The 27,029-nt window shown below is 57.9% G+C and overlaps 1 protein-coding gene across 2 annotated transcripts; it reads right to left on the minus strand.

The window, feature by feature from the left end:
- Nucleotides 1-283: 283 nt before the first annotated feature.
- On the minus strand, nt 284-26,190 carry RCC2 (regulator of chromosome condensation 2). 2 transcript variants are annotated; one of them, XM_070382049.1, is made up of 13 exons: nt 26,043-26,190; nt 24,606-24,891; nt 19,696-19,789; nt 15,998-16,141; nt 12,902-13,033; nt 12,447-12,535; nt 11,011-11,125; nt 9,175-9,341; nt 5,809-5,989; nt 5,421-5,526; nt 4,480-4,552; nt 3,019-3,096; nt 284-2,403 (listed from the first exon to the last, which is right to left on the minus strand). In XM_070382049.1, exons 2-13 carry the CDS (start codon nt 24,882-24,884, stop codon nt 2,299-2,301), a joined length of 1,563 nt encoding a protein of 520 aa, XP_070238150.1. In that variant the 5' UTR covers nt 24,885-24,891; nt 26,043-26,190; the 3' UTR covers nt 284-2,298. The 2 variants fall into 2 exon arrangements, with proteins under 2 accessions (XP_070238150.1, XP_070238146.1); XM_070382045.1 differs by having other exon boundaries at nt 25,933-26,074.
- Nucleotides 26,191-27,029: the final 839 nt, after the last annotated feature.

A 27,029-nucleotide genomic window follows, 5' to 3' on the forward strand; every position in this document is an offset into this window, starting at 1 on the left:
AGAGTCCACAGGGTGCCCCCTGGTGGGCAGCTCGCCACACTGCCAGGTGGGGATCTGCAGGGCTCCCTATGAAGGGCGGGGGAGGCAGGCGGGGCGAGGAAGCTTCCCCTGCCTCACCCTTAGCCAGCTGAGTTGGGCCAATGGGGCCTGAAGCCTCCCTGAGGGTCACTGGGAGCCTCCAGGGACGGCAGGGGGGTGGGGCGCGCGGGCTGCGGGGGGGCACATTGGGAAGCACTTCTGTGCTCTTCATTGTTCCACTGAAAAAAAAATGCAGAAGCCGAAACAGAGCAAACAACGATGCCGTTTATTTAAAATGTTTACTCCGAGAAATATATATATAAAAAAGACAGTTACAGCACTAAACCAGGCACCTCAGCCGGACCACCTCCTCCTCCTGGGCTCCCCCTCACACCCAGGCTCCGCGACGTCTCCTTCCTGAGCCGCACCCGCTCCCTGGGCCAAGTTGTCTCCCAGTTCCCTGTTCTAAAGGGTTTTCCCAGTTAGGAAGTTCATTTTACAATTCTGAGCTCCAAGCAGTGACTGGGAGAGAACGGGGCAGCCTCATGTGGAGGGGACGTCCCTTTCCTGCTCCAGCCCTGGCAAGGGGCCAGGACCTGGGTGGGCGCACAGCCCCAGGGAGCCGCACACTGTCCAGGAGCGCGGGCGCCAGGCCCGCTTCAGGAAGAGCTCTGTCGGGGGAAACTGAGGGGCTCTATGCGGGGAGGCTTGAGTCAGAGATGGTGGTTAGAGGGTGATTTGGACCAATCAGGTTAGTTTAGCAGAAGCTCTGGAGTTGCAGAAGCTTCTCCCCTGGACTATAAACACAGACGGCAGAGACGAGCGTGAAGTCAGACTAAACCTTAGCAAAGGTGCAGGCCGGCCTCCTGCCACGAGGCCTCAGGACTGGCCAGGACAGGAGCGACCACATCCCCATGGAGGAGGGAGCCACCGTCAGGAGCGATGGGGCGGGAGGGAAGAGAAGAGGAAAAGCAACGACTAGTCATTTTTGGCATTTTAACATCGAGACAAAAATGGTAACAAGAGCAAAGCAAAGAAAAAAAATAATAAAAAAGACCAATATTGAACTTTCCCTTCCACCCAATCTCACACTGCACCTCTCTCCCATCTCCCCACAAGCACCACTGACCTAAACGGCTATTTTAAAGCACCCAAACCAGTCCAGACCCTCTCGAAACCAAGAACCTGGCCACAGCCGCCGCCTCTCTCGGGTCCGAGCAAGAGGAGGGTTCCGGGAAAGGCACCTCGTAACTCAGGCAGCGCCAGGGACATGCTGGTGCGCAGGGCACTTGCGGGGAGCTGGTCGCAGCCTCTGCGCTGACTCGGGGAAGGGGACTTCTTCCACGATCCCAACTATTTGGTAGCACAGCCAAGCAAATGTGACTAGCGAGTTGGGTTCATGGAGCAGGAACCCGGGCCTCGTAAACAGACTGGGCTGTTCCAGCAGGATCCAGCCAGGGGCTCGGGATAAACACAGAAACACGAAGGCGATAAAGGCCGGGACACAGAGGATGAGCCTCCTCCGCGGGGACTCCAGAACGCACTGTCCTGCTGGTCAGCCGCCGACGGCAGGCACTGGCGAGGCGACCCCGGCTCTGGAACCACGTCTGTCCACCCCCAAGTCCCCACTGGTTCCATGATCACCTGGTTTTCACTTGGACTTCTCTGACACCTAAAGTAGATATAAATGGCTAAACACAGACCCACGAGCCCCCACCGGGGGGGAAACGGCAGGTTCTATTAATGTCACAGCCAAAAGGCAACGGGCTTACAGGCGGCCGGGGGAAGAGCAGAGCGCACGCGGCCAGTCTAGAAGGAGAAGCGGGAAGGCGGCGGGGACCGCGGGAACCGGGCCGCCCCCACGGCCGATGTGTTTTCTGAGCACGTGGAGACCTGTGCCAGGCGGCACCCGCTGGGCTCACAATGCTCACCACAATGGAAAGGGGTGTTTTTGAGAAGTGTACAGGGTGGGGGAGAGGGGGGCCTAAAAAAAAAAGCCTAGATTGCTCAAAGTTTCTGCCTCTTTCGTAGGAATGGTAAGTCAACTATGAGCAAATATTTTAATTAAACATTAAGGAGGGGGAAAAAAAAACCCACTTTGGAAAGCATACAGAAAAGGTAGTTGGCGTTGAATCACTTATAAAACGGAGCCTCAGGGAGTCTAACAGAAATGCACCTTCGGTCAACTTTTGCTTCTGAAATTCCTCGCTTGACTTCCCGTCCCAGTGCAAGTGGACATGCCAGCTGCCGCGAGAGGTGTGGAGTGGGGGCTCCGGGGCGTCAGAGGGTCCGGGGGTTGTACTCTGGCAGTTTCCTGATCTTCTCCTTCTCCGCCTCACTTTCGTCTCTTGCAATCACCAAGGAGTGTGAGTAGCCCATGGCCACCTAGGGGGACACGGGCACCGGGTGGGCAAGGGCGCGTCAGCCACGCACTGAGTTTGGGGTTGACAAGCTCAAGGCTGACCATGGGACACTGGGAAGCTAGGCTGGCCAGGGGTCAGCACAGAGGTCAAAGCGGAAGCACCTTGGAAAGCTCAAAAAGGCCCCGACTGAGGACCCCCAGTGTCGGCGAGACCGCCTCCAACCGTCTGGGCCCCCCCAGCAGGCCTGGACACCGACGGCCGGCAGAGGCCAGCGGCTCCCTCTGCCCCTCTGAACCACAGCCCTGCCTCGTGGGAAGGACAAGCCCCTCGCGTCTCAGTGACAAGGGCTGGCGCCCGCAGGGGCCTCACCCCGCCACCTGCCCCACAGCCTCGGGGGAAGGCAAGATGCAGACAGGAGCAGGCGCCCACACTGGAGCGAACTGGCTGTGCTGGGCATGGCCGGTGGCCCTCAGGGTGAGTGCGGCTCGCCTCTGTGCCAGCCTGGTCGCCCACCAGAAAGCCCCAGAGTGGTGCACAGGGACACGGCAGGCGAGACCAGGCAGCGTGCGGAGGGCAGAGGCAGACGAGCGCGGCCTGGGCCACCTTCTCTCCCTGCTCCCCAGGGCTCCCCACTCACTTGCTCTGTGAAGATGCCGTCAAGCGTCTTCACCTCCTGAGCTGCTGTGGAAGACTTGGGCTTGTGGTCCCCGTAGCCCTGGTGAGGCAAAGAGAGGGATGCTCGTGCACACCAGCCGGCAAGTGGGCACCAAGGCAGCCTGCCTGGGCCTCCCATGGACCCAGGGCCTCTGTGGCTAAGCCCCGCCGTCTCAGACCCGAGGCCAGGCCTGGGCAGCAACGGGCACCCCTAGGCGCCAGCAGGTGCCCTGTCCTAACCCCAGGACCGAGGTGCTAAACACGTGAGCTGTAGGGTTTCTGCTCCCTTCTGGGGAGAGTCCCCAGACGGCAGCACGGTGAGCCCGGGGGAAAGGTGGCCTCAGCCCTCAGGGCTCCTAGGCCGCACGTGCTGGCTGTCCCCTTCCCCACCTGTGTCCACGATCAGCAGGGACTCCAGGACATGGGACGGAGGGGCAGCCCGGGCCTGGGGATGGAGGAGCAGGGGGGGCACAGAATACGTGCCACGGTGTGAAGGCCTTCCAGCCCAGCTCCAACAAGGGCCCCCACGGAGGGCCAGCTTCCTCTGCCACCAGCCAAGGGCCACACGGGCTCCTCAACTCTGAGAGGCTGCCCCCAAAGTCCACCTTGTTCCCTCCAAGTCTCCAAATCGATACTCAGAGTCTATTTCTGACAGATGCTAGGGACATCTCTAAGAACAGCCCGTAAAGACTGGGCCAGGTTCTCATCGCTTTCAAGGTTCCAGCATGTTCAAGGTCACCGGCCCTGGAGATGGCACAGGGGTCGAGAAGCACCCCATTGCCCCACACCCATGGCAGGGGGATAGGAAACAGGCCTCGTTTCCAGCAGGAAACACAAGAGCCAGGCTGATGATCAAACCACGAGGACAGGCAGGCGTCAGGGTGAGCCCCGGCCCAGCTGTTCTTGATGAAGACGTTGAAAGTTCGGAACTCATCACGCCCAGAAGCTCTGGGTGAGAAGACCAAGTGTGTGGGGAAGGTTAATCAGTCCAGTAACTGAGGTTAAAAGCAGGAACACAGACAAACTTATTGGGAAAAATGAGGGAACAATGTCCCCAAATGACCTCATAGGCTGGAAACCAGGAAGACTGGATACATGGTCACCGCTGGGCCCACGGTTTAGGAGGACACGCTGATCCTGTAGCTTGAAACCCTCTTGGGGAGAGTGAAGAGCAACCAGCCTCTCTCCTATCGCGTCATCCCACAAGTACCGTTTACACAATGTGAGGGGAAATAGGACCTAGAACTTCCCAGTTTCCACTAACAATGTGGCCAGAAAGGACTTTCAAAAAAGCACCTGATCTTTGAAAGCTGAAGCGACACCTCAGACCTGCATGCTACAAGGACACGGACCCACACACGCACACACCTCCTTTCTGCGCATTTTCAGGAGGCGGCTCAGGAGCCCAAGCGGGGCTCTGCCCACCAGGCAGGGGCCAGCTTACCAGCTCCCCGAAGGTCGGCGAGGGGCCCCAGCTGATCGTGCTCTCGTCCGCAGCCACGATGATGCTGCTCTTCCTGCAAACGGGCGCAGCCGTCAGCCCGGCGTCCAGCAGCCCAGCCCCGCACCCCACCACCCAGCGGCCCCAGGCGCTTTCGTGGGCTCCCTGAAGGGCGCGAAACTACCAGCATAAACCCAGCTGGCCCCACCAAGCCTCCATCTGCGCCAGCACAGCATGGGGCCAGGGAGCGCCTCCTGAAGCCGCTGTCTGGAGCAGACCCAAACAGGAGAAGCCCTCAGCGCCCGGAAACACGGGCCCCCATCTCCCCTCCATGCCCACTCTTAGTCCTTGGGCCCTTAGGGCAGGAGGTCACTTTCAGAGCAACAAACACACTGGGAAAAGGAAGACACCCCAAACCAGGATGAAGAGCTCATTCCGAAGGGGTGGAACCTGCTGGACAGGAACCTGGGTGGGGCCACAGGTTTCAGATTATAGCCACACCGACCCAACCACCACAGAGCCACCTCCCCCAAACCTGGCAGGTGACGGACATCACCAAACTCCTCCCTAAGAAGTGCTACATAGCTCAACAAGTACCCTCAAAATAAACAGAAAACCACCGACTTAAAATCACTTTCTCAGTCCCACTGTATCACAGTAACTTAAAATGTCCTAACTAAACAGGATTTTGAACCTGCACCATGGATAGAGCACATCAACTTTGAAAAGTGAAACCCTCAGTGACTTTCTGCAGCGGCAGGTCCAAGGACCTCCCAACGCCCCTTGCTCTGAGCAGAGTCCCTCCCCTCCAGACTCCGGAATTCGGGGCACCTGACACCCCAGTGGAAGAGAGGAGCCCTCTAGGAACAGGGCACCTCCTGTGCGTGTCCAACATGCCCAAGGCAGGGGCAGACGTCCCGCTTACGGGAGATACGGTCACGTACCCACAAGCTAGGCTCCGGATTCTCCAGCCACAGAGGTCCTGCACAGCCTTCGGGTACATGGTGGACTCCCGGGACGTGTTGGTGGCCCCCCAGAAAAACAGACCACCTGGGAAAGAGAAACACGCCCACTGTCACCGTCATCCCAGGAGCTGAGCGCCTCCTCATCTCAGCAGCATCAACGAGAGGAGGAGAGGAAGGGGACCCGCGAGGCACGAGGGACCACAGAGAGCTTTGGCCAAAGAGCCCGGGCGGTTGACGAAATCAGGTCCCTGGTCTCAAACACGGCAGAGGCCACGGCCACTGGTCTCCCCAGTGGAGCACGCAGCCAGGCAGGGAAACCGGGACTCTGGACGCCATCCTCCCAAGGCCCAGACAAGGAATCACTGACCTACTTCACTGACGGCGAAGGAGCAGGTGTAGCCAGCGTAGATCTGGGACGCCCCACGCCCCGGGAAGTCGAACAGCTTCACCAGTCGAGGGACCATCTCGTCCTTCTGCTCGGCGTGGCCCAGCCGGCCGTAGCCTCCGAAGCCCCAGGAGAAGACCCGCTTCTGGGAGTCCAGGACCAGCTGCAGGAGGGACAAAGCACAGCGCTGGGATGGGACGCACAGGGGGCTGCTGCTCTGCGAGTCTGCGGCCGTGGCCGAGGGCCCAGGGCAGACACAGCGAGGCGACCCCTGCCTGCCTCGGACAGGGGAGGGGCCCGCCAGCAGCAGGGGGCACAGCCAGGACGCCTACTGCTTCCTCGGCCGTTCCTAAGACACGGCTATTCAAGGTGTGAGCCTTCCCCTTCCCATTTCAGTGATGTCCCTAAGACACGGCTATTCAAGGTGTGAGCCTTCCCCTTCCCCATTTCAGTGATGTCCCTAAGACACGGCTATTCAAGGTTGTAAGCCTCCCCCTTCCCATTTCAGTGATGTCCCTAAGACACGGCTATTCAAGGTGTGAGCCTTCCCCTTCCCATTTCAGTGATGTCCCTAAGACACGGCTATTCAAGGTGTGAGCCTTCCCCTTCCCCATTTCAGTGATGTCCCTAAGACACGGCTATTCAAGGTGTAAGCCTCCCCCTTCCCATTTCAGTGATGTCCCTAAGACATGGCTATTCAAGGTGTGAGCCTTCCCCTTCCCCATTTCAGTGATGTCCCTAAGACACGGCTACTCAAGGTGTAAGCCTCCCCCTTCCCATTTCAGTGATGTCCCTAAGACACGGCTATTCAAGGTGTAAGCCTCCCCCTTCCCATTTCAGTGATGTCCCTAAGACACGGCTATTCAAGGTGTAAGCCTCCCCCTTCCCATTTCAGTGATGTCCCTAAGACACGGCTATTCAAGGTGTGAGCCTTCCCCTTCCCATTTCAGTGATGTCCCTAAGACACGGCTATTCAAGGTGTGAGCCTTCCCCTTCCCCATTTCAGTGATGTCCCTAAGACACGGCTATTCAAGGTGTAAGCCTCCCCCTTCCCATTTCAGTGATGTCCCTAAGACATGGCTATTCAAGGTGTGAGCCTTCCCCTTCCCCATTTCAGTGATGTCCCTAAGACACGGCTACTCAAGGTGTAAGCCTCCCCCCTTCCCATTTCAGTGATGTCCCTAAGACACGGCTATTCAAGGTGTAAGGCTTCCCCCTCCCCATTTCAGTGATGTCCCTAAGACATGGCTATTCAAGGTGTGAGCCTTCCCCTTCCCCATTTCAGTGATGTCCCTAAGACACGGCTATTCAAGGTATAAGGCTTCCCCCTTCCCATTTCAGTGATGTCCCTAAGACACGGCTATTCAAGGTGTAAGCCTCCCCCTTCCCATTTCAGTGATGTCCCTAAGACACGGCTATTCAAGGTGTAAGCCTCCCCCTTCCCATTTCAGTGATGTCCCTAAGACACGGCTATTCAAGGTGTAAGCCTCCCCCTTCCCATTTCAGTGATGTCCCTAAGACACGGCTATTCAAGGTGTAAGGCTTCCCCCTCCCCATTTCAGTGATGTCCCTAAGACACGGCTATTCAAGGTGTAAGCCTCCCCCTTCCCCATTTCAGTGATGTCCCTAAGACACGGCTACTCAAGGTGTAAGCCTTCCCCTTCCCCATTTCAGTGATGTCCCTAAGACACGGCTATTCAAGGTGTGAGCCTTCCCCTTCCCCATTTCAGTGATGTCCCTAAGACACGGCTACTCAAGGTGTAAGCCTTCCCCTTTCCCCATTTCAGTGATGTCTCTAGAGCAGGCCGCCGCACTCCACTTCCTCTTTCAGCCCTGACTCAACTGCAGACAGAGCCCCGAGGAAGAGCCCTGCCCACCTTGCATCCTTCTTCAGGTGGGTTCACATCACACAGCTGATGTCCACCTGGCCAAGGCGCAGTGCGCGTGGTGACAAGTCACAATTTAACCCATCTTCACGTGCACCCCAACGTTCACCGTAGCATTCCTTACAACAGGCAAGACGCAGAAGCTGGATGGACAACACGGAAGACGAATGGATAACACAGAAGCTGAATGGACAACACGGAAGCTGAATGGACAACACGGAAGCCGAATGGACAACACGGAAGACGAACGGGCAAACGAGGTGTTTGCGTGGCAGCCTGGACGGGAGGGGAGTTTAGGGGAGAATGCCCCTGAGATGAACAGAACACTGTTAACCGGCTACACTCCAGTGTAAGATTAAATAAGTTAAAAAAATTTTTAAATTAAAACACCAATTCCTCTTCTGGAAAAAAAAAGGATACAAACGCTACGGACTACGACTCAGCATCAAAGCAGGACTGTCGTCTGCAGCGGCCGGAGGGGCCTGGAGGCCATCACAGGAAGTGAGACCAAGTCAGGAAGGGAAAGCCACAGGGCATCACTGGTCCAGAACACAACGAAAAGCAGCTCATTTATGAAACAGAAGCAGGCTGACAGACCAAGAGAGCAAACTCACAGCGACCACAGGGGAAGTGGGGGGCAGGGAAGTAAATTCCCAGTCTGGGTTAGCAGACACACACCAAGGAGACAGCCAGAAAGGTCCTGCTGCAGCGCAGGGAACTACATCCGGTGTCCTGTAGCAAACCCTCATGGGGAGGAATACAGAAAAGAACACGGAACGCGTACGACCCCTCTGCTGGAAAGCATGAACAAGCACAACGCGATCACCCAGCCACACTGCAATTAAAAATCCATCTTCCTCTCTCCCGTCTCCTTGACGTCTGGTGTTTGGATCGTGTAAATGTAGAGCCCATAAACATGATTTGAGGTCAGAGGCGTGAGTACGATCCGCTTCTTCTGACACGCTGTGCGAGCAGCAGCACTGGACGTGAAGGGACTGAGACCGCCCAGTCCTGAGGTCACGCAGCCAGCTGCCCACATACAGAGACTGACCCGTTCCTCAACGCTCAGCAGGACAAGGAAGACAAGCCCCAAGTCCGACGCTCAGCCATTTGCAGGCAACTGAGATAAAAAGACGCACACACACACATTTCATCGCCTTGATCCGAATTGACCTGTAAGTAAACACCCTCAGTGCCTGAACCCATTCAACGCCCTGAGATACCATCAACCTGGAAAGACAGAAGACTAAAGATAGAAACAGAAAACCCTTCTGTTTGAAGGGTTTGACCCCAAGCTAAAGTCAGTCCACTCGGCCCCGTCTGTGGACGCCATGCAGAAGCTGGCAGGTGAAAATGATGCCCCCAGACATCCGAGGGTGTGCGCCCTCCAGGCGGCCAGGGGCCGTTATTTGCTTTGCAAAGCCCAGGGTCTCCACTGAGGTGAGAAGCACTGAAGCCTTACCGTGTGGTTAGCGCCGCAGGCCACATCCCGCACCACCACATTCGGGACGGGCAAGATCTGGCCGTCTTTTGTCTTCTCGATGAAGATGGCCACACGCCGGGGCACTAGCTCGCAGTCATACTCTATCCGCTGCGCCCGGGCAATGAACTTGCCGTCCGAGTTGTGTCCTGCAGTGACCACAGAGGTAGCCATCAGTCAGCAGGGACCAGAGTGCAGGGCACCTGTCCAGTCTAGCCGGGCCTCACGGGGACTTTGGTCAGCCAAGGTAGCATCCTCCTATCTGAGGCATGTCCAGGGCATGGAATTGATATTGTGGGTTGAAAGCAGTTACTTTAAAAAATGAACAGAAATCAGAATAAGAAACACCCAAGGGCACGGTCCCTAACAGGGAGATTTGTGAAAACCCCTCTGTCTGCGTGGCTAAGGCTGGGCTGGGGCCAGACACGCGGGAGGCTCTCATACCCACAGGCTGGTCTGCTCCGTGCCCACGCTGGGGCCTCCGGGGGCCTCCACGGGCCAGAAAGGCCAACCCGTCCCCAGCGACCCCACATACTAGAGTGGCTGTCAGAACCAGGCACGCTGTCGTCTCTGCTGCGCTGACCCAGGAAGTCTGTCGCGGGGGCGCGTGCACAGCGCGCAACTCAAGCTCTAACTCCCCGAGACCACCGTGGGTTCAGACAACGGGCCTGAGGGCTTGTTCTCCAGCAAGCTGGGGAGTTAGGACTAACGGGCTCCAGACACAAACGAGGCCAGTCCCGCAGGGCCCCTCCAGCGAGGGTACCAAGCCCGGGAGTCTAGGCATCCGCGCCGCCCGGGACCCGCTGACGTTTCAACGGCAGCCGCCATCGCCGTCGCCAAGGGCGCCTCGCATCCCCGAGGGAGCAGCTGCCCGCCGGCCGCCCGAAGAGCCGGCTGCCCAGCGGAGCCAGGCGGCGGTCCCGGAAGCAGGCCGGAGGCTCACTTCCGGCGCCTCGCCGGCCAGCACCGGCACCCACGGCCACGGAGAAGGTTTCTCCGGCAGGCTCTGGCAACTCCCTGGCAACCAAGAGGCGTGTGCACGGGGCTGTTCCTGCTCTCTCACTTCTGACTAAGGTATATTTAGTTTCACAAAGGCGCTGTTCCGAGTCTATTTATGCCGCCTCGCATCCGCGCGCCCGGGGACGCGGAGCCCGGCAGCCCCGGCCGGCCGGGCGCGGAGCCTGCGCGCGCCGCGCGGCCAGCAGGGGCGCCCGCGCCGCGCGCGCGCTGGGCTGGGAGGCGCCGGGGAGCGAGCACGGAGGCCCGCCACTCACTGCCGGCTCCTTCTGCGTTTGACTTTTCTACTCAGTGAAATGCGAGTCAGCTTCATCCCTTCTGTTTAGGGGTGAAAATCCGGAAGGGAATCCTACTTTGAAATGACTTTGGCTCTTCCGTATACCTGAAACAGTGGCCCAGGCCAGGGCGCTCAAAACAACCTTACTCTTGTGTAAGTTCCTCACTTTTGATAAAGGCAAATCTTTAAACATGAAAATGAATGAACAGAGGTTTGATTAAAAATTGATAAGGAAAAGAAAAGCAAAACCTTGAAATCCTTTTATACAAAAATGAATTCCCAAATGAGAAAAAAATCCTTGGACAGACTCACGCCCTGACTTTCATTAAGGCAAGTCCCCGTCAGACTCCGCAGCCCCTGAGTTACGACAGCTGCTCCACAAACGGGACATCCACGTAATGGATCAAGGCCATTATCTGCGATCAATTACCCACATCTCTACCATGTGTGTGCAGCCCCGCGCTGACTGCTGGTTCTAAACATACAGTTATATTACAGAGCTTTTTAAAAATGTACTTGCATACCCAGCTGACCATATTCAGGGCACCCAAAGGAATAGAGGTTTCCTTTGCAGTCCATTATCATACTGAATTCAGCCCCACAGGCCATCTTGGTAATTGGCTGGCCGTTGTACATTATCTGAAAAGAAAAGACAGCAGACTTGCAGACATATTTTTTTTTTTTAAAGATTGATAAAGTCTCCACAGGTTGGTGTGAAACAATTACTAGGCTACTAAGGATTTCTAATGGACTCCACAATGCCACAACGCTGAAGGCAAGGCTTTGCACATATGTAAAAACACACGCAGTACAGAATCCGTTCACAGATGGGCAAACCATGCCGCTGGGCCTCTCTAACCCTCAAAATGTCTAACATCGTGCCTCACACCTTCTAGTGCCCAGTGAACGCTGAATTCAACTGACTGGGGGTGTGGGCAAGAGGGTACAAGAAAACAGAAGCTATAATCACATTTAGTCCACAGATTTCCCTCCACTCACCACCTCGGATGTTAGGCGACTAAAAGAAAAGCTTTCATAAGCATTACTACTAACCAGTAAAATGAACTGGTTTACACTCTTTTTTACTACCGTAAAAGCTGCTTGCTAATTAGCCTTAATTGAAAGTGTGAATAGGAAATGTAATGGTTTGAAATTAGGAAGTAGAAGACAGCAAAGGCCCTGACTAATTTAACATGGGGTTTGGACACAAATCTGACAAAGCGCTTAAGACTCTCTATTGCAAACTAATCAGCCTGGGGAAGCCAGACTGGAGGAACCAGGGGGCGAGGAGTGTCAGCACTGCAGGAAATCGTAGGGAAAGGCGATGAGACTGGGAGGGGGCGCTGAGCCTCGGGCTCTGACCCGGCCCGGCTCACTCTGAAACCATCTCATCCCACTGCAGAGCAAATGGCTGACAAAACATTTCAAAAATCCTCCAAACGACAGGTCTGTTTGTCCAAGGTCTCTTTTTAAGACTAAGACGTCAAAGTCCCTCCCCTCAAAGATACTAACAAGCCTCCTGCTGCCTTACGGCAGAAGTTCAATATTTAGGTATAAATCCCAGCCCCCAGCTGACTCCAGAGTTTTTCAGGAACAAGAGATGGCCTAACCTATTTGTGTGCTGAGCACCTGGCAAGTCACTTGTTATGAGGTCAAAACTCAAAAGTATTTTCAGACAAAGACAAATCACATCCATGGAACAATTCTCACTGCAGAGCAGAACAGGCTTCAAACAGGCCCCTGGAACAAATTATTTCCAGTCAGAATAAAAAACTGTTTCTAGGGCGTTCTTCAACTGTGGCTGTCTATTAAACCCGATCCACTCAAAAGCATGGAGACCTTGCTTTTAGAAAGGAGCCAGCAACTCAAACAAGGGGGAGAGATGCCTGATCTTCCCCTCGAAAACCCACCCCCGAAACAAAGAGAAGCAAAGGCCCTGAAGGTGGGGCGCGGGCAGCACCTGCGCGGGGCTGGGGACGGCGTCGGTCTGGTTGCCGAGGCCCAGCTGCCCCATCTTGTTCTCTCCAAAGGCAAACACGGAGCCCGTTTCTGGAAGGAGAGAACGACATCGTTAGCAAAGGGAAAACAATGCTGAGGACCCTGAACAAGACTGAGAATCAAAGACTCTAAAATCAGAAAAACAGCTCCTTTGCCAGGAAGAACGCAAGTGAGACAATTTTCCACAAGGGTGTGGGATGGACACCTCAGAGCAGAACCACTGCCCGGCACAGACCCTCCCATAGCTTTGGCCACTGACACCCGTGGGTGTGGCTCATGATGCCTTGAGAAGCTGCCCACCAGGCTCCCTGGACATCCTTACGATCGTGACAGTGAGTCAAGGGGGCAGCGCCACCCCCAACCCAGCTGGACTATTTGGCCTCTGACCCCATTTGGAGGGAAGTGGCCCTTCCTTACCCGTCAAGGCCAAGGTGTGGTTCCTCCCACACGCCGCAGACACGATCACCTCGTGGCTGAGCCCCTCGACGAGTCTGGGGGCTTCAACTCTCTTGGTGTCGCCGTGGCCCAGCTGCCCCTTCTCATTTCGCCCTGTGGGTCAGGAGCAGGACAGATACAGTGGGAAGGAGGAGACAGGGCAGCCAGAGCAGCTGCAGGGCGAGTCGGGGTCTCCCAAAAGGCGCCCTCCAAACCTACAGCTGAGAGCCGGGTGACAGCAAGCCCAGCTCTGCAGGCAATGCCAGCCTTTCAAGGCTGCCGGGTGGGGTTGGGTTGGGTGACCAGGTAAGATGTGCAGAGCTGTCCCTAGAGTCACCTCTGCGGGCAGCCACCAGCCACCACCTCACCTGCTCTGACCCTCTTTTCTGGGGCAGGGCTAGGACCCATCCTGGCATTTTCGTCAGCTCTGTCCTCCAGGGAAATGATATAAAGCAGGTTCAGCCAGGACGTCACACACGAGCAGACAAGCTCATGGAAACTCACAGCTCTCGCTTCTCCCCGTTCCTGCCAGACGCCAATCCCTTCATCCGCTCCACTCCAAGGTATTTTAAGACAGTAACACCTGCCTCACAGGAGTCTGACTCCCGCAGTGCTCCGGGCATCTACCATAGACCCCGCACTTCTCTCCTCTCCAACCCCACCTCCTGCTGGTCAGCCTTCACAGGACCCTGAGCCATGTGAACCCCAGCAAGGGCCCAAGGCCAGAACACAGAGCTCTGAACACAGGCTCTCCTGGACACGGGTCCACCTCCACCTCTGGCTGGCTGTGCTGGCATGGAATCGGGGCAGGAAGGCTCCAGGAGGCTGGGCCCTGCCCGGCCCCCTGCACTGCACAGCCCCCGCCCCCTGCACTGCACAGCCCCCAGGGCTTCCCAGGTGGCACAGTGGTGAAGAATCCGCCTGCTAATTCAGGAGACGCAGGATCGATCCCTGGGTTGAGAAGATTCCCTGGAGGAGGGCATAGCAACCCACCCCAGTATTCTTGCCTTTAAAATCCCATGGACAGAAGAACCTGGCGGGCTACAGTCCCTGGGGTCATAAAGTCTCCCATGACTGAGCACAACACCCACATCCAGCCCCTAACAGAGCCTTTCAGCTCCAAGGGAACAGGGAGGGCTGGGTGGACCAGAAGGCTGGCCTGCCCTTCACCTTCCCTAAGTTTTCAACTCAGGTCACAGTAGTTCCAAATCTAAACAGCTTGGTGGGCCTCTCCCAGGTCTCTCTAAGAACCACACTTGTAAATAAACATTTTGGGAGATTTTATGGGGCCAGAAAGCCAGGCAATTTGGAAACCGTGGGAGGTTTCCATATCCTTTCCCAACAATGAACTCTGACCTTGCAGTCATGAAAGAGGGCGAGGAAAGCCACAAAGGCGAGCCCCAACTGGCCTGGACGGGGCTCAAGAAGGGGTGACTGGCTGCCACTACGAGAGGAAAACCATCCTCGGGCTCTGATCACAGGCTCCAGGAGGGCAGAGGGACACCAGGTCAAGTGGAAACTGCCCAAGTTCACTGAAAGGCGGGAACACGCCGGGGCGCAATTCCTCTACAAACACGAGGGGCCCGGGTGGCCGGCACGTGCAGACCCCGTGAGTTCCAGGGCCCTGCACCAATGCTCCCGGGCGCTGGACTGGGCCCGGGACCTTCCCAGGCCTCGGGACACCCCCTGTAGCTTGTCCCCCCGGCCCTGCCCCGCCCCACAGTGACAAGTGTGCTCATGGGACACGGCTGGGTTCTGGGGCCAGGTCAGATGCACATCTTTTACAATCATTCTCTGCCCACAGGGTCAAGAGAGGGCACATTTTCAGAAACACCACGAGTGAAATTCAGCAGAAAGATGAGAAATAAAGACACCTGACGTTGGGGACCCCGACACATAAGGCTGCACCCAGAGCTGGGGACAGTGAGCAGGAGGAGGGCGCTGGGGGAGAGACCTCGGTGCCCCCCGGGAGGAGGGTGCTGGGGGAGAGAGACCTCGGTGCCCCCCAGAGGGCGCTGGGGGAGAGACCTCAGTGCCCCCTGGGAGGAGGGCGCTGGGGGAGAGACCTCGGTGCCCCCCGGAGGGCGCTGGGGGAGAGAGACCTCGGTGCCCCCCGGGAGGAGGGCGCTGGGGGAGAGACCTCGGTACCCTGGGAGAGAATGGCAATCGTGCAGTGCCACTGTGTCACCAAGAAACTACAAAGTTTAAATTTGGGCCAGACACGCTGCTTAGCTTTTTTCCAACAGAATCACAAAATTAGCAGAGTGCAGGGAAGACAACAGATGTTAATGTATTTGGACTTTGGTACAGCCGCTCATGAAATTGTAAAAAATGGTTCAAACAGCCCAAAATAAAAATGCAGTCATATGGACTCAAAGCTAGCCAAAGGGCCAGAAACAAAGGGTGAGGATCAATGCCAACACCCCCCGCGGAAAGAAGAGTCCCAGAGCCAGCAGAGGGCGTGGAGGAGACAGAGCCTCAGCCAGAGCCTGCACGAAGGATCTGCAAGAGGGATCCGGCACTTGGCACGGAAGCCCCCTGCAGGGGACCCTGAAATGAGGGAGGTGAAGACCCAGGGACAGTTCCCCCCGCACCCAGGCCAGGGAGGCCAGGAGCAGTGATAGCAGATGACTTCAGGAGAGTTAACTCAACTCTCTGGGCAAACGGAATAAGAAACTGCGGAACAGCCCAGCAGAGACTCGGGCTGTGTCACCGCGTGGCGGATGTAAAAGCTGGTGGCATTTAAAGTGGCAGGAACAGAGGTCTACGTCATACTGTGCTGGGTGCTGGGGGGGACCGCAAGCCTAAAATAAAATAGGATTCAGTTCTAGGCCCCTCGATCTCAGAAAGCTGCAGGTTCAGGCAGAACGTTCGGGAGAGGGCTGCTTAAAGAAGAGGATTCCGAGAAAGCGGGGGCAGGAGGGCAGAGACCAGTGGCGTGCTCTGGGGGCAGGCTGGCTGGGCGTCGGGAAGAGGACACACAAGAGCAGGGGCAGCTGAGGGTCTTCACCCAGGGGACGGAGGACGCGAGCCCCCCGGCGACCCCCTCCGTGAGTTACCGCGACCCCAGGTACTTACCCCAGCTCCACAGCTTCCCTTCCGTGGTGATGAGGAGGCTGTGCGCGGCGCACGACCCCGAAACCACCGTCCGCACCCGGACCCCCGACAGGCACCCATACCTGTGGGGCCCCCACAGGTTCTGACCCAGGTTGCGGTAAGCAGCTGCGGGGAGCAAAGGACCGCGCGTCAAACACCCCCAGAGCTCAACTGATGGGAGAGCCGCCCTTGGGTCACCACCCCCTCCCCCCTCCAATACCCCCTCGGGGGCTCCAGGGCGGCCGTCAGGACACGGCTCGCGTCTCTGGCCCTGCCTCGCCCGGGACGCTGCTGCCGACCAAAGACAAGCGCCCTCCTCCCGCAGCCCGGGGCTTGCAGACCCGCGTCTCCCTCCCGTCCACCCCGCAGCCTGCGCTGGGAGGCCCTCCCTGCCCACAGGCCCCTTCCAGCTCGGCCCTTCCGCGCCAGCGCGGACTGAGCCTCCTTCACCTCCCTGCTTCCTGCCCTGAGCGCGCCCCACGTGCTGCTCCAGGCACAAGGCCCCCTTCACAGCCCCACTTCGCCTTCCTAGTGGACAGGGTGTGGCCAACTTCTGGCCTAATTCTCTCAACTGGAGGCGCTCAGGCAGAAAAGCGAGCTCGTTTCTAGGCCTGTGGTGACTTTCATGAAATACTGCTGCTGCTGCTGCGTCGCTTCAGTCGTGTCCGACTCTGTGCGACGCCATGGACGGCAGCCCACCCGGCTCCCCCGTCCCTGGGATTCTCCAGGCAAGAACACTCGAGTGGGTTGCCATCTTCTTCTAGCTGCTGCCAAACCAACCGTGTCAGACTGACCTGGAGGCAGGAACTGACTGAAAGGTCGACTTGGCCGTCGTGCACCTGGCTCCAGGGGGAGTCTGTTCGCGGGCCCAGTCAGTCCCCGCGCCGAGCGCCCCGCCAGCAGAGGGCGCCAGGCCAGCCTCTCATGCACTCACACGGGGCCTCGGGCGCGGGGCAACCCACCCGGTACTCGTGCCCGGGGAATCCGTGGACAGAGGGGCAGGCTGCAGTCCGTGGAGCTGCAGGGAGTTGGACATGACTGCAACCAGCTTTCACTTCCACAGCATGTGGCGTGTGTGTGCTCAGTCTGACTGTGACCCTGCGGGCTACAGCCCGCCAGGCTCCTATCCATGGGATTTTCCAGAAAAGAAACACTGCAGTGGGTTGCCGTTTCCTTCTCCAGGGGAGTCACACGGGCAGGGTCCCACAACAGTGGGAAGTTCTCCAGCACGACTCAGGACCCCCTGGGCTTCTCCACCTGCAAACACTGCTCTACTACTAGAAGGTGAGAGGAGACCCAGCAACTTCCTGGGAAAAGCACATTGGAAACAACAGCCTTCACGCCTGTGCTGAGGGCGGCTCATCACGGTGGCGTGAGTGCTGGGCACCATGTCTGTGGACAACACACAGGGCCGGGGCACCACGGCCGACCCAATGGCCCTAAACGGACCCTCACGGTTGGTGGAAGGTCTGATCTGCCAGAGCGTCTTCTCTGGCTGAGCTCCACAAGTGTCAGAGGCCAAGAGGTTATCAGTTCGTGAGAGGCAGGAGTTCTCAGGGCCTCCCAATGAAAGGCAATGCAGCGGGCCAGGCAAGCGGGCCAGGCTGGAGCTCACTAATGCCCGGGCCCAGGCCGAGTCGGGGAGCACGCCATCCCTGTGCCGTCTTGAAAAGGGAGGAAGCAGCTGCCTGTCTGAGGCCCAGCGATGCGTACCCGAGGGCAGATGGGCTCTGGACGGGAGGCCGCTTTGCTGGGGGGAGGCTGGGGCAGGCGGTGAGACCCTCCTTCCCTTGAGGTTTGGCACAGGTGGGAAACCTATTTCCCCCTCCCTTCCCTTCATGTCCACTGGAAAGTTCATGGCAGCCGAAAGACACGCAAACACTTAAAAATTTTCTTTGTTTCATTCAGAGGGAGAAACATTTGGGAAGCAAAGGTAGGCCTGGGAGAAGACAAAAAGGCACTCTTAGAGCGAGGCCGAGCAGGGCGCTATTCCCAAACCAGACGCTGCCCTGCTCTGCCAAGGGCTCCCCTCTGGAATCTACTTCCTACTCAGGGCCCCGAGCGTCTCTAGTCGCAAACACAGGCCTCTCATTTACAGAGCAGCTTCGAGAAAATGCAGCACCTGCACAGGAGCTGGCAGGGGGACTGATGCTGTCACGCCCCGGGAGAGGCGCCAGGTGCCACCAGCCACCAGGCAGCTCGGGCCCAGACAGCTGGGTCCTGAAGGCTGGGCGCTGGCCCCAACAGGGAAGTGGCTCAAACCCATTTCTAACTCAGCTGGACCCTGAGTCACCAAAGCCCCCGCCTGCTGTTTTCATGGACTAAGATGATCTCCAATGCCTGCCCTGAGGCCCCAGGGAGTGTCAGCGTGCAAATATTTGTTCACTGGGCAATGCTGGAAAGTACTTTGGGAATCTTTCCAAGTGAAATCAAGAAGCCATAAGACATGGCAAAGCGCCAGCCTCACTCCTCTTGGACGGGCTGGTATTCATCCCAAGGAAAGACACCACCTTTCAAAAACCATTTGGGGACCAAGATACTTCTTGGGACCTTTCCACTCCCAACTCCAGATTGTTCCTTATTCTGTCAAACCCGTTTCTGCAACCATTTGGCAGTCTGCAAAGAAACATGAGCTCTTCTGAAATGTCTATCAAGTTTGACATTTGACATGCGACCCATGTTGAGGACACTTTGACATTCCACAGCACCAGCCTCTCCGTTTTAATGAAGCCAAGTGACATGGAAAGAAAAACGGGAAAAAAGTATCAATGCTTATCTGAGGCTAATATTTATATTTTTACCTCAACAGAATTATCAAAACCAGAGTTGTGCCCAAGTGAGAGTCCTGCTGAAGACCTGGGTTCAAACCCAGTCCCATCACAGAGTGGCTGTGTGGCCTGGGCCAATCATGTGGCCTCTCTGAGTGCCTCTGTAAACAGCACCTACCTGGCGGCGGCCATCAGAACCACACTGGACACATGCACGCGGGGAGCACTCAGTCGGTGACAGTGCCTTCCAGTTCCAGACACGGTTCATACCTTGTTGTTTAGGCACACCAGAACCAAGCTGGACACACGCACACGGGGAGAACTCGGGCGGAACCACACTGGACACGCACGCGGGGAGCACTCAGGCGGAACCACACTGGACACACGCACACGGGGAGCACTCGGGCGGAACCACACCGGACACGCACGCGGGGAGCACTCGGGCGGCACCACGCTGGACACACGCACACGGGGAGCACTCGGGCGGAACCACATTGGACACGCACGCGGGGAGCACTCGGGCGGTGATGCACGCGGGGAGCACTCGGGCGGTGAGCGCCTCCAGCTCTAGACACGGTTCTCACCTTGTTGTTTAGGCACACCAGAACCACGCTGGACACACGCTCGCGGGGAGCACTCAGGCAGAACCACGCTGGACACACGCACACGGGGAGCACTCGGGCGGAACCACGCTGGACACGCACGCGGGGAGCACTCGGGCGGAACCATGCTGGACACGCACGCGGGGAGCACTCGGGCGGTGACGCACGCGGGGAGCACCCAGAAGGTGACGCACGCGGGGAGCACTCGGGCAGAACCACGCTGGACACGCACGCGGGGAGCACCCGGGCGGTGACGCACGTGGGGAGCACCAGGGTGGTGAGCGCCTCCGGCTCTAGACGCGGTTCTCACCTTGTTGTTTAGGCACTTCTTTTCGACCAATCAAGTCCCAGTTGGTCGCCCCAAAAATCAGAAGCTGCCCTTTGCACTTAGACCCTTCAAGTTTCTAGAGAGAGAGAGAGAGGGGGGAAAATTAGCTTGCAGTGCTGCTTCTAACTTCCCACACCTGTCCAACGACAGCAGCAACCAAGATAACAGTAATAATGCAACATGAATGCTTGCCCCCAGAGGCCTGCACAGCAGACAGAGGGGCCTGGCACAGCCATCGCTTTCCCAGTGGAAACTGGTGAGCGCCCAGCAACTCACCAGTCTAGCCCAGGCTCGGCGTTATCCTTTGATTTCTCTTTAAGATCTCTTTGGCTAAATACTGCAAAAGCAGCCAAATGACATTCGCCCTCTCGGCTCTGCAGATTGCCACACAGGTGTCTGCAAGAGGCCTGCCACGGTACGCAGGGAGCGCGTTAAAGCCACTGTCCTCGGGGCCAAGGCGGCACCTTCCCAACATGAGCGCGGCGAGCCACACGTGCACCTGTACCCTGGGGCCCGGCGCCTCCCCACCCTCCCTGGGCGCTCCTGGCCACAGCAGCGCCCTGGGTCCAGGGCTCCACTGCAGGGAGGAAGGGCGGGCGGGCTGGGCGGGCCTGTCCTCGCTCCTGGCCCAGAGCCAGGGGCTGTGGGCCAGCACACCTCTGTCCTGAGGGCTAGGCGCCCACCGTCGGGGGAGCACGTGCCGCTTCAAGAGGCTACTGTCCAGTCCCGCCTTGGATTCACTCTGAGATCGGCCCGGTACACTCATTAAGGCCAACCGTTTGTCAGAATCACTTCTGAGTCTCCACTCGGCTCCACGCAGGCCAGGGGAGCAGTTACTTCCTGTTCTGCTCTCATCCTCCACGCCATCATCGTCCCAGGGCATTAAAGGCAAAGAAGGGTTTTCCTTCAGTTTAGAGAAGTTCTTGGAAGGCTTTGAGAAGAAACAAACCAAACAGCTGCAACTCCAGTCATCTAACCCTATGCGCTGACTGCCCTGGCAAGGCGTCCTGGCAGCCCAGCGTGTGTGTGGTGGGGGCGGGGGGCCGGATTCCACTTCTTGGGGAACTCTGTGACCTAACCTGACGTCACAGGCACCCCCCGCCCCAATCCCATCGTGCTCGCTGGCCTGGCCACGTGCAGGGGCTGGAGGCAGGCAGTCCATCTGCCGTCTGCATGCAAAGGGCCACGAAGCAGCCAGGGCTGCAGAGCGACTCTGCCACATTTCAATTATTCAGAGAATGACCTTAGCTGGGGTAGTCCACCCCACAGCAGCCAGACTCCGATTACTTGAACGGGAGCCGAGTTTCCCCCAGTTATCTCTCCTTCTTTGTTTAACCGGCAGCCCTGGCTGGAACATTGCAGGTCTACTGCAGGAGACCAACAGCATCAGGAGACCATCAAGCCCCCATGGATGCAGCAGCCCCGGGTCTCTGCCTTCATTACCAACTTGCTCTCCACTGTTTCTCAGGTCCACGTGGAGGGGTAGCAGAGACTCGGGATGAACCTAAGCACCATGGAATGAGCTATCAGGCCAGAACAGTGGACAGAAGAGACCGGAATTGCCCATGACCCCCTAGGCGGGCAGAGACCGGTAAACTGCTCCATACCACGTCCGCTCGACACACTAACAGGCCACGGCGCTGGCAGCCGCTGTAGGACCTGCAGTCCTCCAGAACTAGCGCCATCACCCTGGGCAGAAGTGTCTCCCGTGCCCTGGAGGTGCCAGCAGCTGCATGAGTGGCCACTGAGCCAGCTGAGCATTTACACAAACCCCCAAGCCTTCGGGGGAACACAAGGTGCTCTGTGAGAATCCTTGGTGAACTGGTCAGCTGTGTCTCCTCCAGGGTCAGTGGTCCTGGAAGGAGGGTGAGCGGTACTTCGTCTGGGTTTTTAATGCCATGGGCCTCATGGCCCATGAATACAACATTCACGGTTAGGGTTAATACAACATTCACACGAAATGTTGTATTGTCTACCTAACTCTCTGCTGTAGGCTGCCTATCCTTATTTCTTTATTATTCCATTCTTCCCTTCACATGACATGAAATAAAAGATTCAAGTACGGACTGGAACTCCTCTAACATCCCTTAAAGATCACAGCCCAGGTTCCTCTTTGCCACAGAGCTGAACCTGCACACTCGTGGGGGACCCCAGACGTGGAAGGGCTCCACGCAGGGCACCCCAAGGACAGCTGCCAGGGCTGTGAGCCCCAGAGGGTCCCGGGCCGCCCAGGTGTAACCGGCCTTCACCGTGGGGCCGAAACTGGTTTTTAGCTGCCATCAGCAGCCATGCTGCCAGTGCCTATAGATCACGTGGTAGAAAAGCTGGGAGAACAGTCTCCCACCAGGATGGGTGACATTTTGTGGGCCGCGGAAGAACGGCCACGGCAGACACACGTACTGAGCTTCCTCAGTCAACAGAGTGGGGTTTCTGTCCAACACGACGTTTACTGCCCTTGTACAAGAAGCGTGTTTACAAGACTGAGAGTCAGCCGGGAACATACATCCACTGAGAAAGCTGCCGCTCCCGGCAGAGGGAAGACCATTCAGAGACAGGCCAGCAGCAGCTCCCTAGTGGGCTATCAACCGAAACAGGCTCCAAGCTCAGTTTTCAGCTGCATCTATCTGGTCCTTTCAGATGAGGCAGAGTTGTCTCAGGGTCCACAAAACCTGAGCAACCCAACGCTGGACGAACTACAAAGACCTGGACAGCTGGCGACACTCAGCTGTCTTCCAGGAGTCACCCAAGGCTGCTCACTTTACCTACAGGGTTGTGAAGTTCACAGGGAATTCAGGCTGCACCGACACTGGAGGATCGGAGAATGCTCATCTGATACAGCCACATAGAAACCTGAGGTCCTCGGAGAGAGCATTTTCCGAGACTGAAATGCTAAGAATGTTTTATACACACAGCTTCTCCTCAAGGTGACTCCGTCCCTCAACCATATTAGTATTTGAGGTTTATCTTTCACAAACCCAACATCTGCAGCTTTGTTAACTGAAGGCAGCATGGCTTCAGACAACTCCTGGCAGCTGCCCTCACGCAAACCTCTTTCCAAAAGTCCTGGAAGGCAGCGAGGCTTGTGAAAATCTCAGTAAAAAGCCTCCTTCTGAAACGAGCTGAGGACGGTCGCTGGCCTGCAGAAGCAGACTGGATTCCCAGGGCTGCTTCCTGGGTGCTTGCCCTGGAGTCCAGGAACACACCCAAGAGAGGGGCTGTGCCCACGTATGGCAAGGCACTGGGAATGCAATGGGGGCAGCCTGGCCCTGGCCTTGACCTTGGACCAACTGATGCTAAAAGGAACTTAAAGGCTGAGCTATGAAACACTGAGGAGTATCCCTCGTCGGACCCTCAGTCTCTTGCGTGCCCTGAGCCGAGGACGGGGTGCTGGCCAGCTCACTGCACATGCTCTCCCCATGACTGCCTCCTGGGGTCAGTCTCAGCAGCAGGGTAAGAATCCCCTACTTCGGGATAACTAAACTCACTGCTCTGAAACGCCCACTGTTTCCACTGGAAGCACTGGCCCTTCACTTCCGCTCCCTCCGGGCTGGAGGGAAAAATGTCCAGAGTCCCGCACAGAGGGTCATGCTTGTCCCTGTGCTCCTTTTCTCAACACATTGGCCTGGGCTGGTCCCCAAGCCGAGGTGACACATTTCATCACCCTCCTCCACCATCCAACACACTGACCCTTCTGACGAGATGGCACTTACAGAGCGTCTCTTCACAATCTGCAGAGGTGTTAAGGATGACATCAGGAGAAAAACCCTGAGCCCAGTGGAAATCTAGCTCCATGTGATCTTGGGTCAGGCCCTCAGACTCTGTGCCCCAATTTCCTCACCTATAAAGTGGACCTAGAAGGGCACGGTTGTTAACCATTTAAATACTGCCTGAGCTTCCCTGGGGAAAATCACGCTGGTTGGGACTGAGAAAAGGATTCCTCCAGACCGTGACTCTATAGCCCAAGTGCAAGTTCGCACTATTTGGAGTTATCCGAGCATCTGCTGAAAGCTTTGGCCCTCTCCCTAAACACATGTCCCCCTGACACCAGATTAAGATCTATGGCTCTGCAAGGTTTTGCAGGCACATGGACTGGTCACAACCTTAACTAAGATTGGAAGATCCAACTCTAACGAGCAAATTAAAGCCCATTCAGGCCACGGGAGGTGGAGGAGAACCCTGTGCAGAGCCCACACGGAGCGCCCGGGCCCTCTGACCATGACCACAAGCGACGAACAAAGCTCAGACACCTCTGGGGGGGGCGGGGGGGGGACCTCTTCCCGACCTCGGGGAGGGGGAGGGCTCTCAGAGCATGCGCCCTCGCGCCGGGCCCCGGAGCCCGCCACCCCCGCCGGCGCGAGACCGCGCGGAGCCGCACGGGGCATGCGCCGAGGCCGTCAGGCCCCGCCCCCCCGGAGCGCCGGAGCCGAGGCGGCGGGAACCTCAAAGCCCCGGCGAGGATCGCCGCGCCCCGGGAGCGCAGACGGGACCCCTCCCGCAGCACCCGGGCTGCCCGGCGGCCGCGGGGGCCCGGGGACGGCCGAGGGCGCGCGCCTCCGCGCCCCGCGCGCGCCTCCGGCCGGAGACAACTTGCAGAAGTCCCCTTCCCGGCGCGCGGGGGAGGCGGAGGGCGTCCGCGGGCGCGGCGCCGGGGGCGGGGCCCTGACCCCCGCGGGCGGGCTCCGGCCGCCCCTCCCCCGCCGGCCCGGGGCGCGCGCCCCAACGGCCAACGGCCGCGCGGTCGGGTAGGCCCCGGCCCGCGCCCTTTTGTTGCGCGGCGGCGGCGGCGATGATTCAGCCCGCGGCCTGCGCCGGCCCCGCCGCCCCCGGCCGGGACGCGCGGTGACGCGCCGCGGCCCCCGCCCGCCGCCCCCCCGGCTCGGCCCCGCACTCACGACGCGCTCCTTGGTGTGCTCGGGCTCGGTGATGACCGCGGCCGCGCCGCCAGCCTTGGTCGCCGCGGGCCGCGCCGCGCGCTTTCCCCCGCCGGGGGCCCCGTCGAGCTCCAGGCCGTCCTCGTCGCCGCTGCTGCCCCCGCCGCTGCTGCTGCTGCAGCGCTCCGGCCGCTCGCGCTTCCTGCCGGCCGGGCCGCCGCGCTTCCTGGGCCCCGCACGGGCCGTGCCGTTGCCCGAGCTCGGCTCCTCCCAGGCCGCCGCCGCCTTCTTCCTGGGCATGGTCGCGCTGGAGGAGACACGGGGCAGCGGCGCACAATGGACGGGTTATAAAGCGCGCGGGGGGAGGGGAGCCAGCCGAGCCCGCGGCCTCCACTTCCTCCCCTGCCCGCCCCGAAGTGGCGGCCACGGGGCGGGCGGAGAGGGGGCGAGCCCGGAGGAAATCGCGCCGCCTCCGGGGAATCCCGCACGGGAGCCCAGGTCTCCGACTGCAATCCGCTCAAGCAAAGAACAAATAAATGGGAAGCCCCCAAGGCCCATCCTCAAGTTAGCTTTGCCCACATCGCATCCTAATTGCAGCCCGGTGCCCAAAAAAGTAATGGGAGAGAAAAAGGGAGTCTCTGGTCCACCAGGTTTTCATTACAGAAGGCTTCGGGGCACTTCAGAGGTCCCCTTTCGGCACCTGGGGGGTGAAGGAGCTTACCCCTCTCTGGCGGCCCCACCTGCTGCTTTTGTCTCCGCGACCCCCTCCCCAAGCCCACTCAAATGCGCTTCTCTTCACCGCCCGCCTGAATCCCCAATTCTGCTCCAGCCAGGGGGTTCCGACCTCCGGCCCTAAGGAGCCGAACCCCTCGGGGTGGGGGGGCTGTCCCCCGCGGAGAAGTGAGGAGCGGCGCGAATAAAGCCGGCCCCCAGCCCCAAACACCTGCTCGCAGACACGAAAAATAATAACTTTAATGGTGCTCTCCTGTCTCCCAGCCCCTCCCCGAGCGTGCGGCTCGGCCGGTCCCCCGATCCCAGCTGCCGAGTGGCCGGCTCCGCCGCTACCTTCCCCAGCGTCCCCGCGCCTCAGCCCTGTCTGCCCTTTTTTTTTTTTTTTTTTTTTTTTTTATTGATTTTGAACAATGGGATCTCTGTCTGTCTCCGATTAAACCACGTGGATCCGCCTTCTTTCCCTTTTTATTCATTCAATTCCCCCATCCCCCTTCCCCATTTTTTTTTTTACCATTTCTCCTCTTTAAAAAAAAAAAAGAGGAAAAAAAAAAAAAACCCAACAAACTTTCCCAGACCCCACAAACTGATCGCTGTCGATTTCATTTTCAGCCCCTACCTGCTCAGAGTAATGAGAAACCGGACAGAAAAAGGAAGAGGCGAGGCTAAAAGACGAACCGAAGGGCTTTTTTTTCTCCCCGGCCCAGACGAGGGCTCCAACCCACTCACCAGATACACTTAAAATGTAAATACGAGCTTCCAGAACAAATGCTACAACACAAAACAGAAACACATGTGCGGCCGGGCGGCAAGCGAGCGCGGCAGGGCGGGCGGCGCGGGGCCCGGGGCGCGCGCGCCCCCTGCCGGCCGGCGGACCCGGCGGCCTGGCCCTCGCCGCGGTCCCAGGGCAGCGCGGCCCACCCGAGCCTGCGACCGGCGCCCCGCCGGCAGGCACCGCTCCCCTCTGCGCGTTTCGTGGGCGGTGCCACGTGCCCCGCGCATCAGACATTACTTTGGGGGTTAGGCGAGTGTTGGACTGTTTTTCCCGGGCACGTCTAGACAGGTCACCTGAGGACACTCGCTGGAAAACAGTTACTTTTCTTACGAATCTGCCAACAAGGGACGTGCCCTAATTGAGTGATTGGAATGAAAGATGAATACAACTTGAATAATTGTCTCCAGCGCCGAGAGAAGTTGTGTGTTTTACTTGCCTGTGAACGTGCCCCACTATAGCAAGATGCTGTTAACATGGTCGAGTTACATACATACATGTTTCCTGTATTAGCGAATTAAAGAGTAATAAATTTGGAGGCCAGGGAGGCACTGGAATTCCTGATGGAAAATTTTCACTTAGAGACCAGTACTTACTGAGGCCCCCGTACATGCAAGACGCGCAGTGCTAGGTGCAAAGGTTGAGAACCAGGCTTCTGCCCTAGTGGAATGCACAGTGTAACGGGAAAGATTAAACGAGTTCTTCCAAGTGTGTGATGTGGTTCAGGACGCGCTATCCCAAATTATGCCACCAATAAACTGAAGAAAAGATTTTGAGAAAACAGAAGGAATCAGAAGGTCATGCTGACCTTCTTCCCAAAAACCAATCATAAATCCCTCAGGTGAGAGATGCCCTTCACATTCCAGGACGACAGGAACATCCTTATCTCTGAAGACGAAGGGAAACTCGGAAGAATCTTGATAAACAAGACTTGCTAAATTGCC

Source organism: Bos mutus, chromosome 2, assembly GCF_027580195.1.
Source record: "Bos mutus isolate GX-2022 chromosome 2, NWIPB_WYAK_1.1, whole genome shotgun sequence".
Classification (NCBI taxonomy): Eukaryota; Metazoa; Chordata; class Mammalia; order Artiodactyla; family Bovidae; genus Bos; species Bos mutus.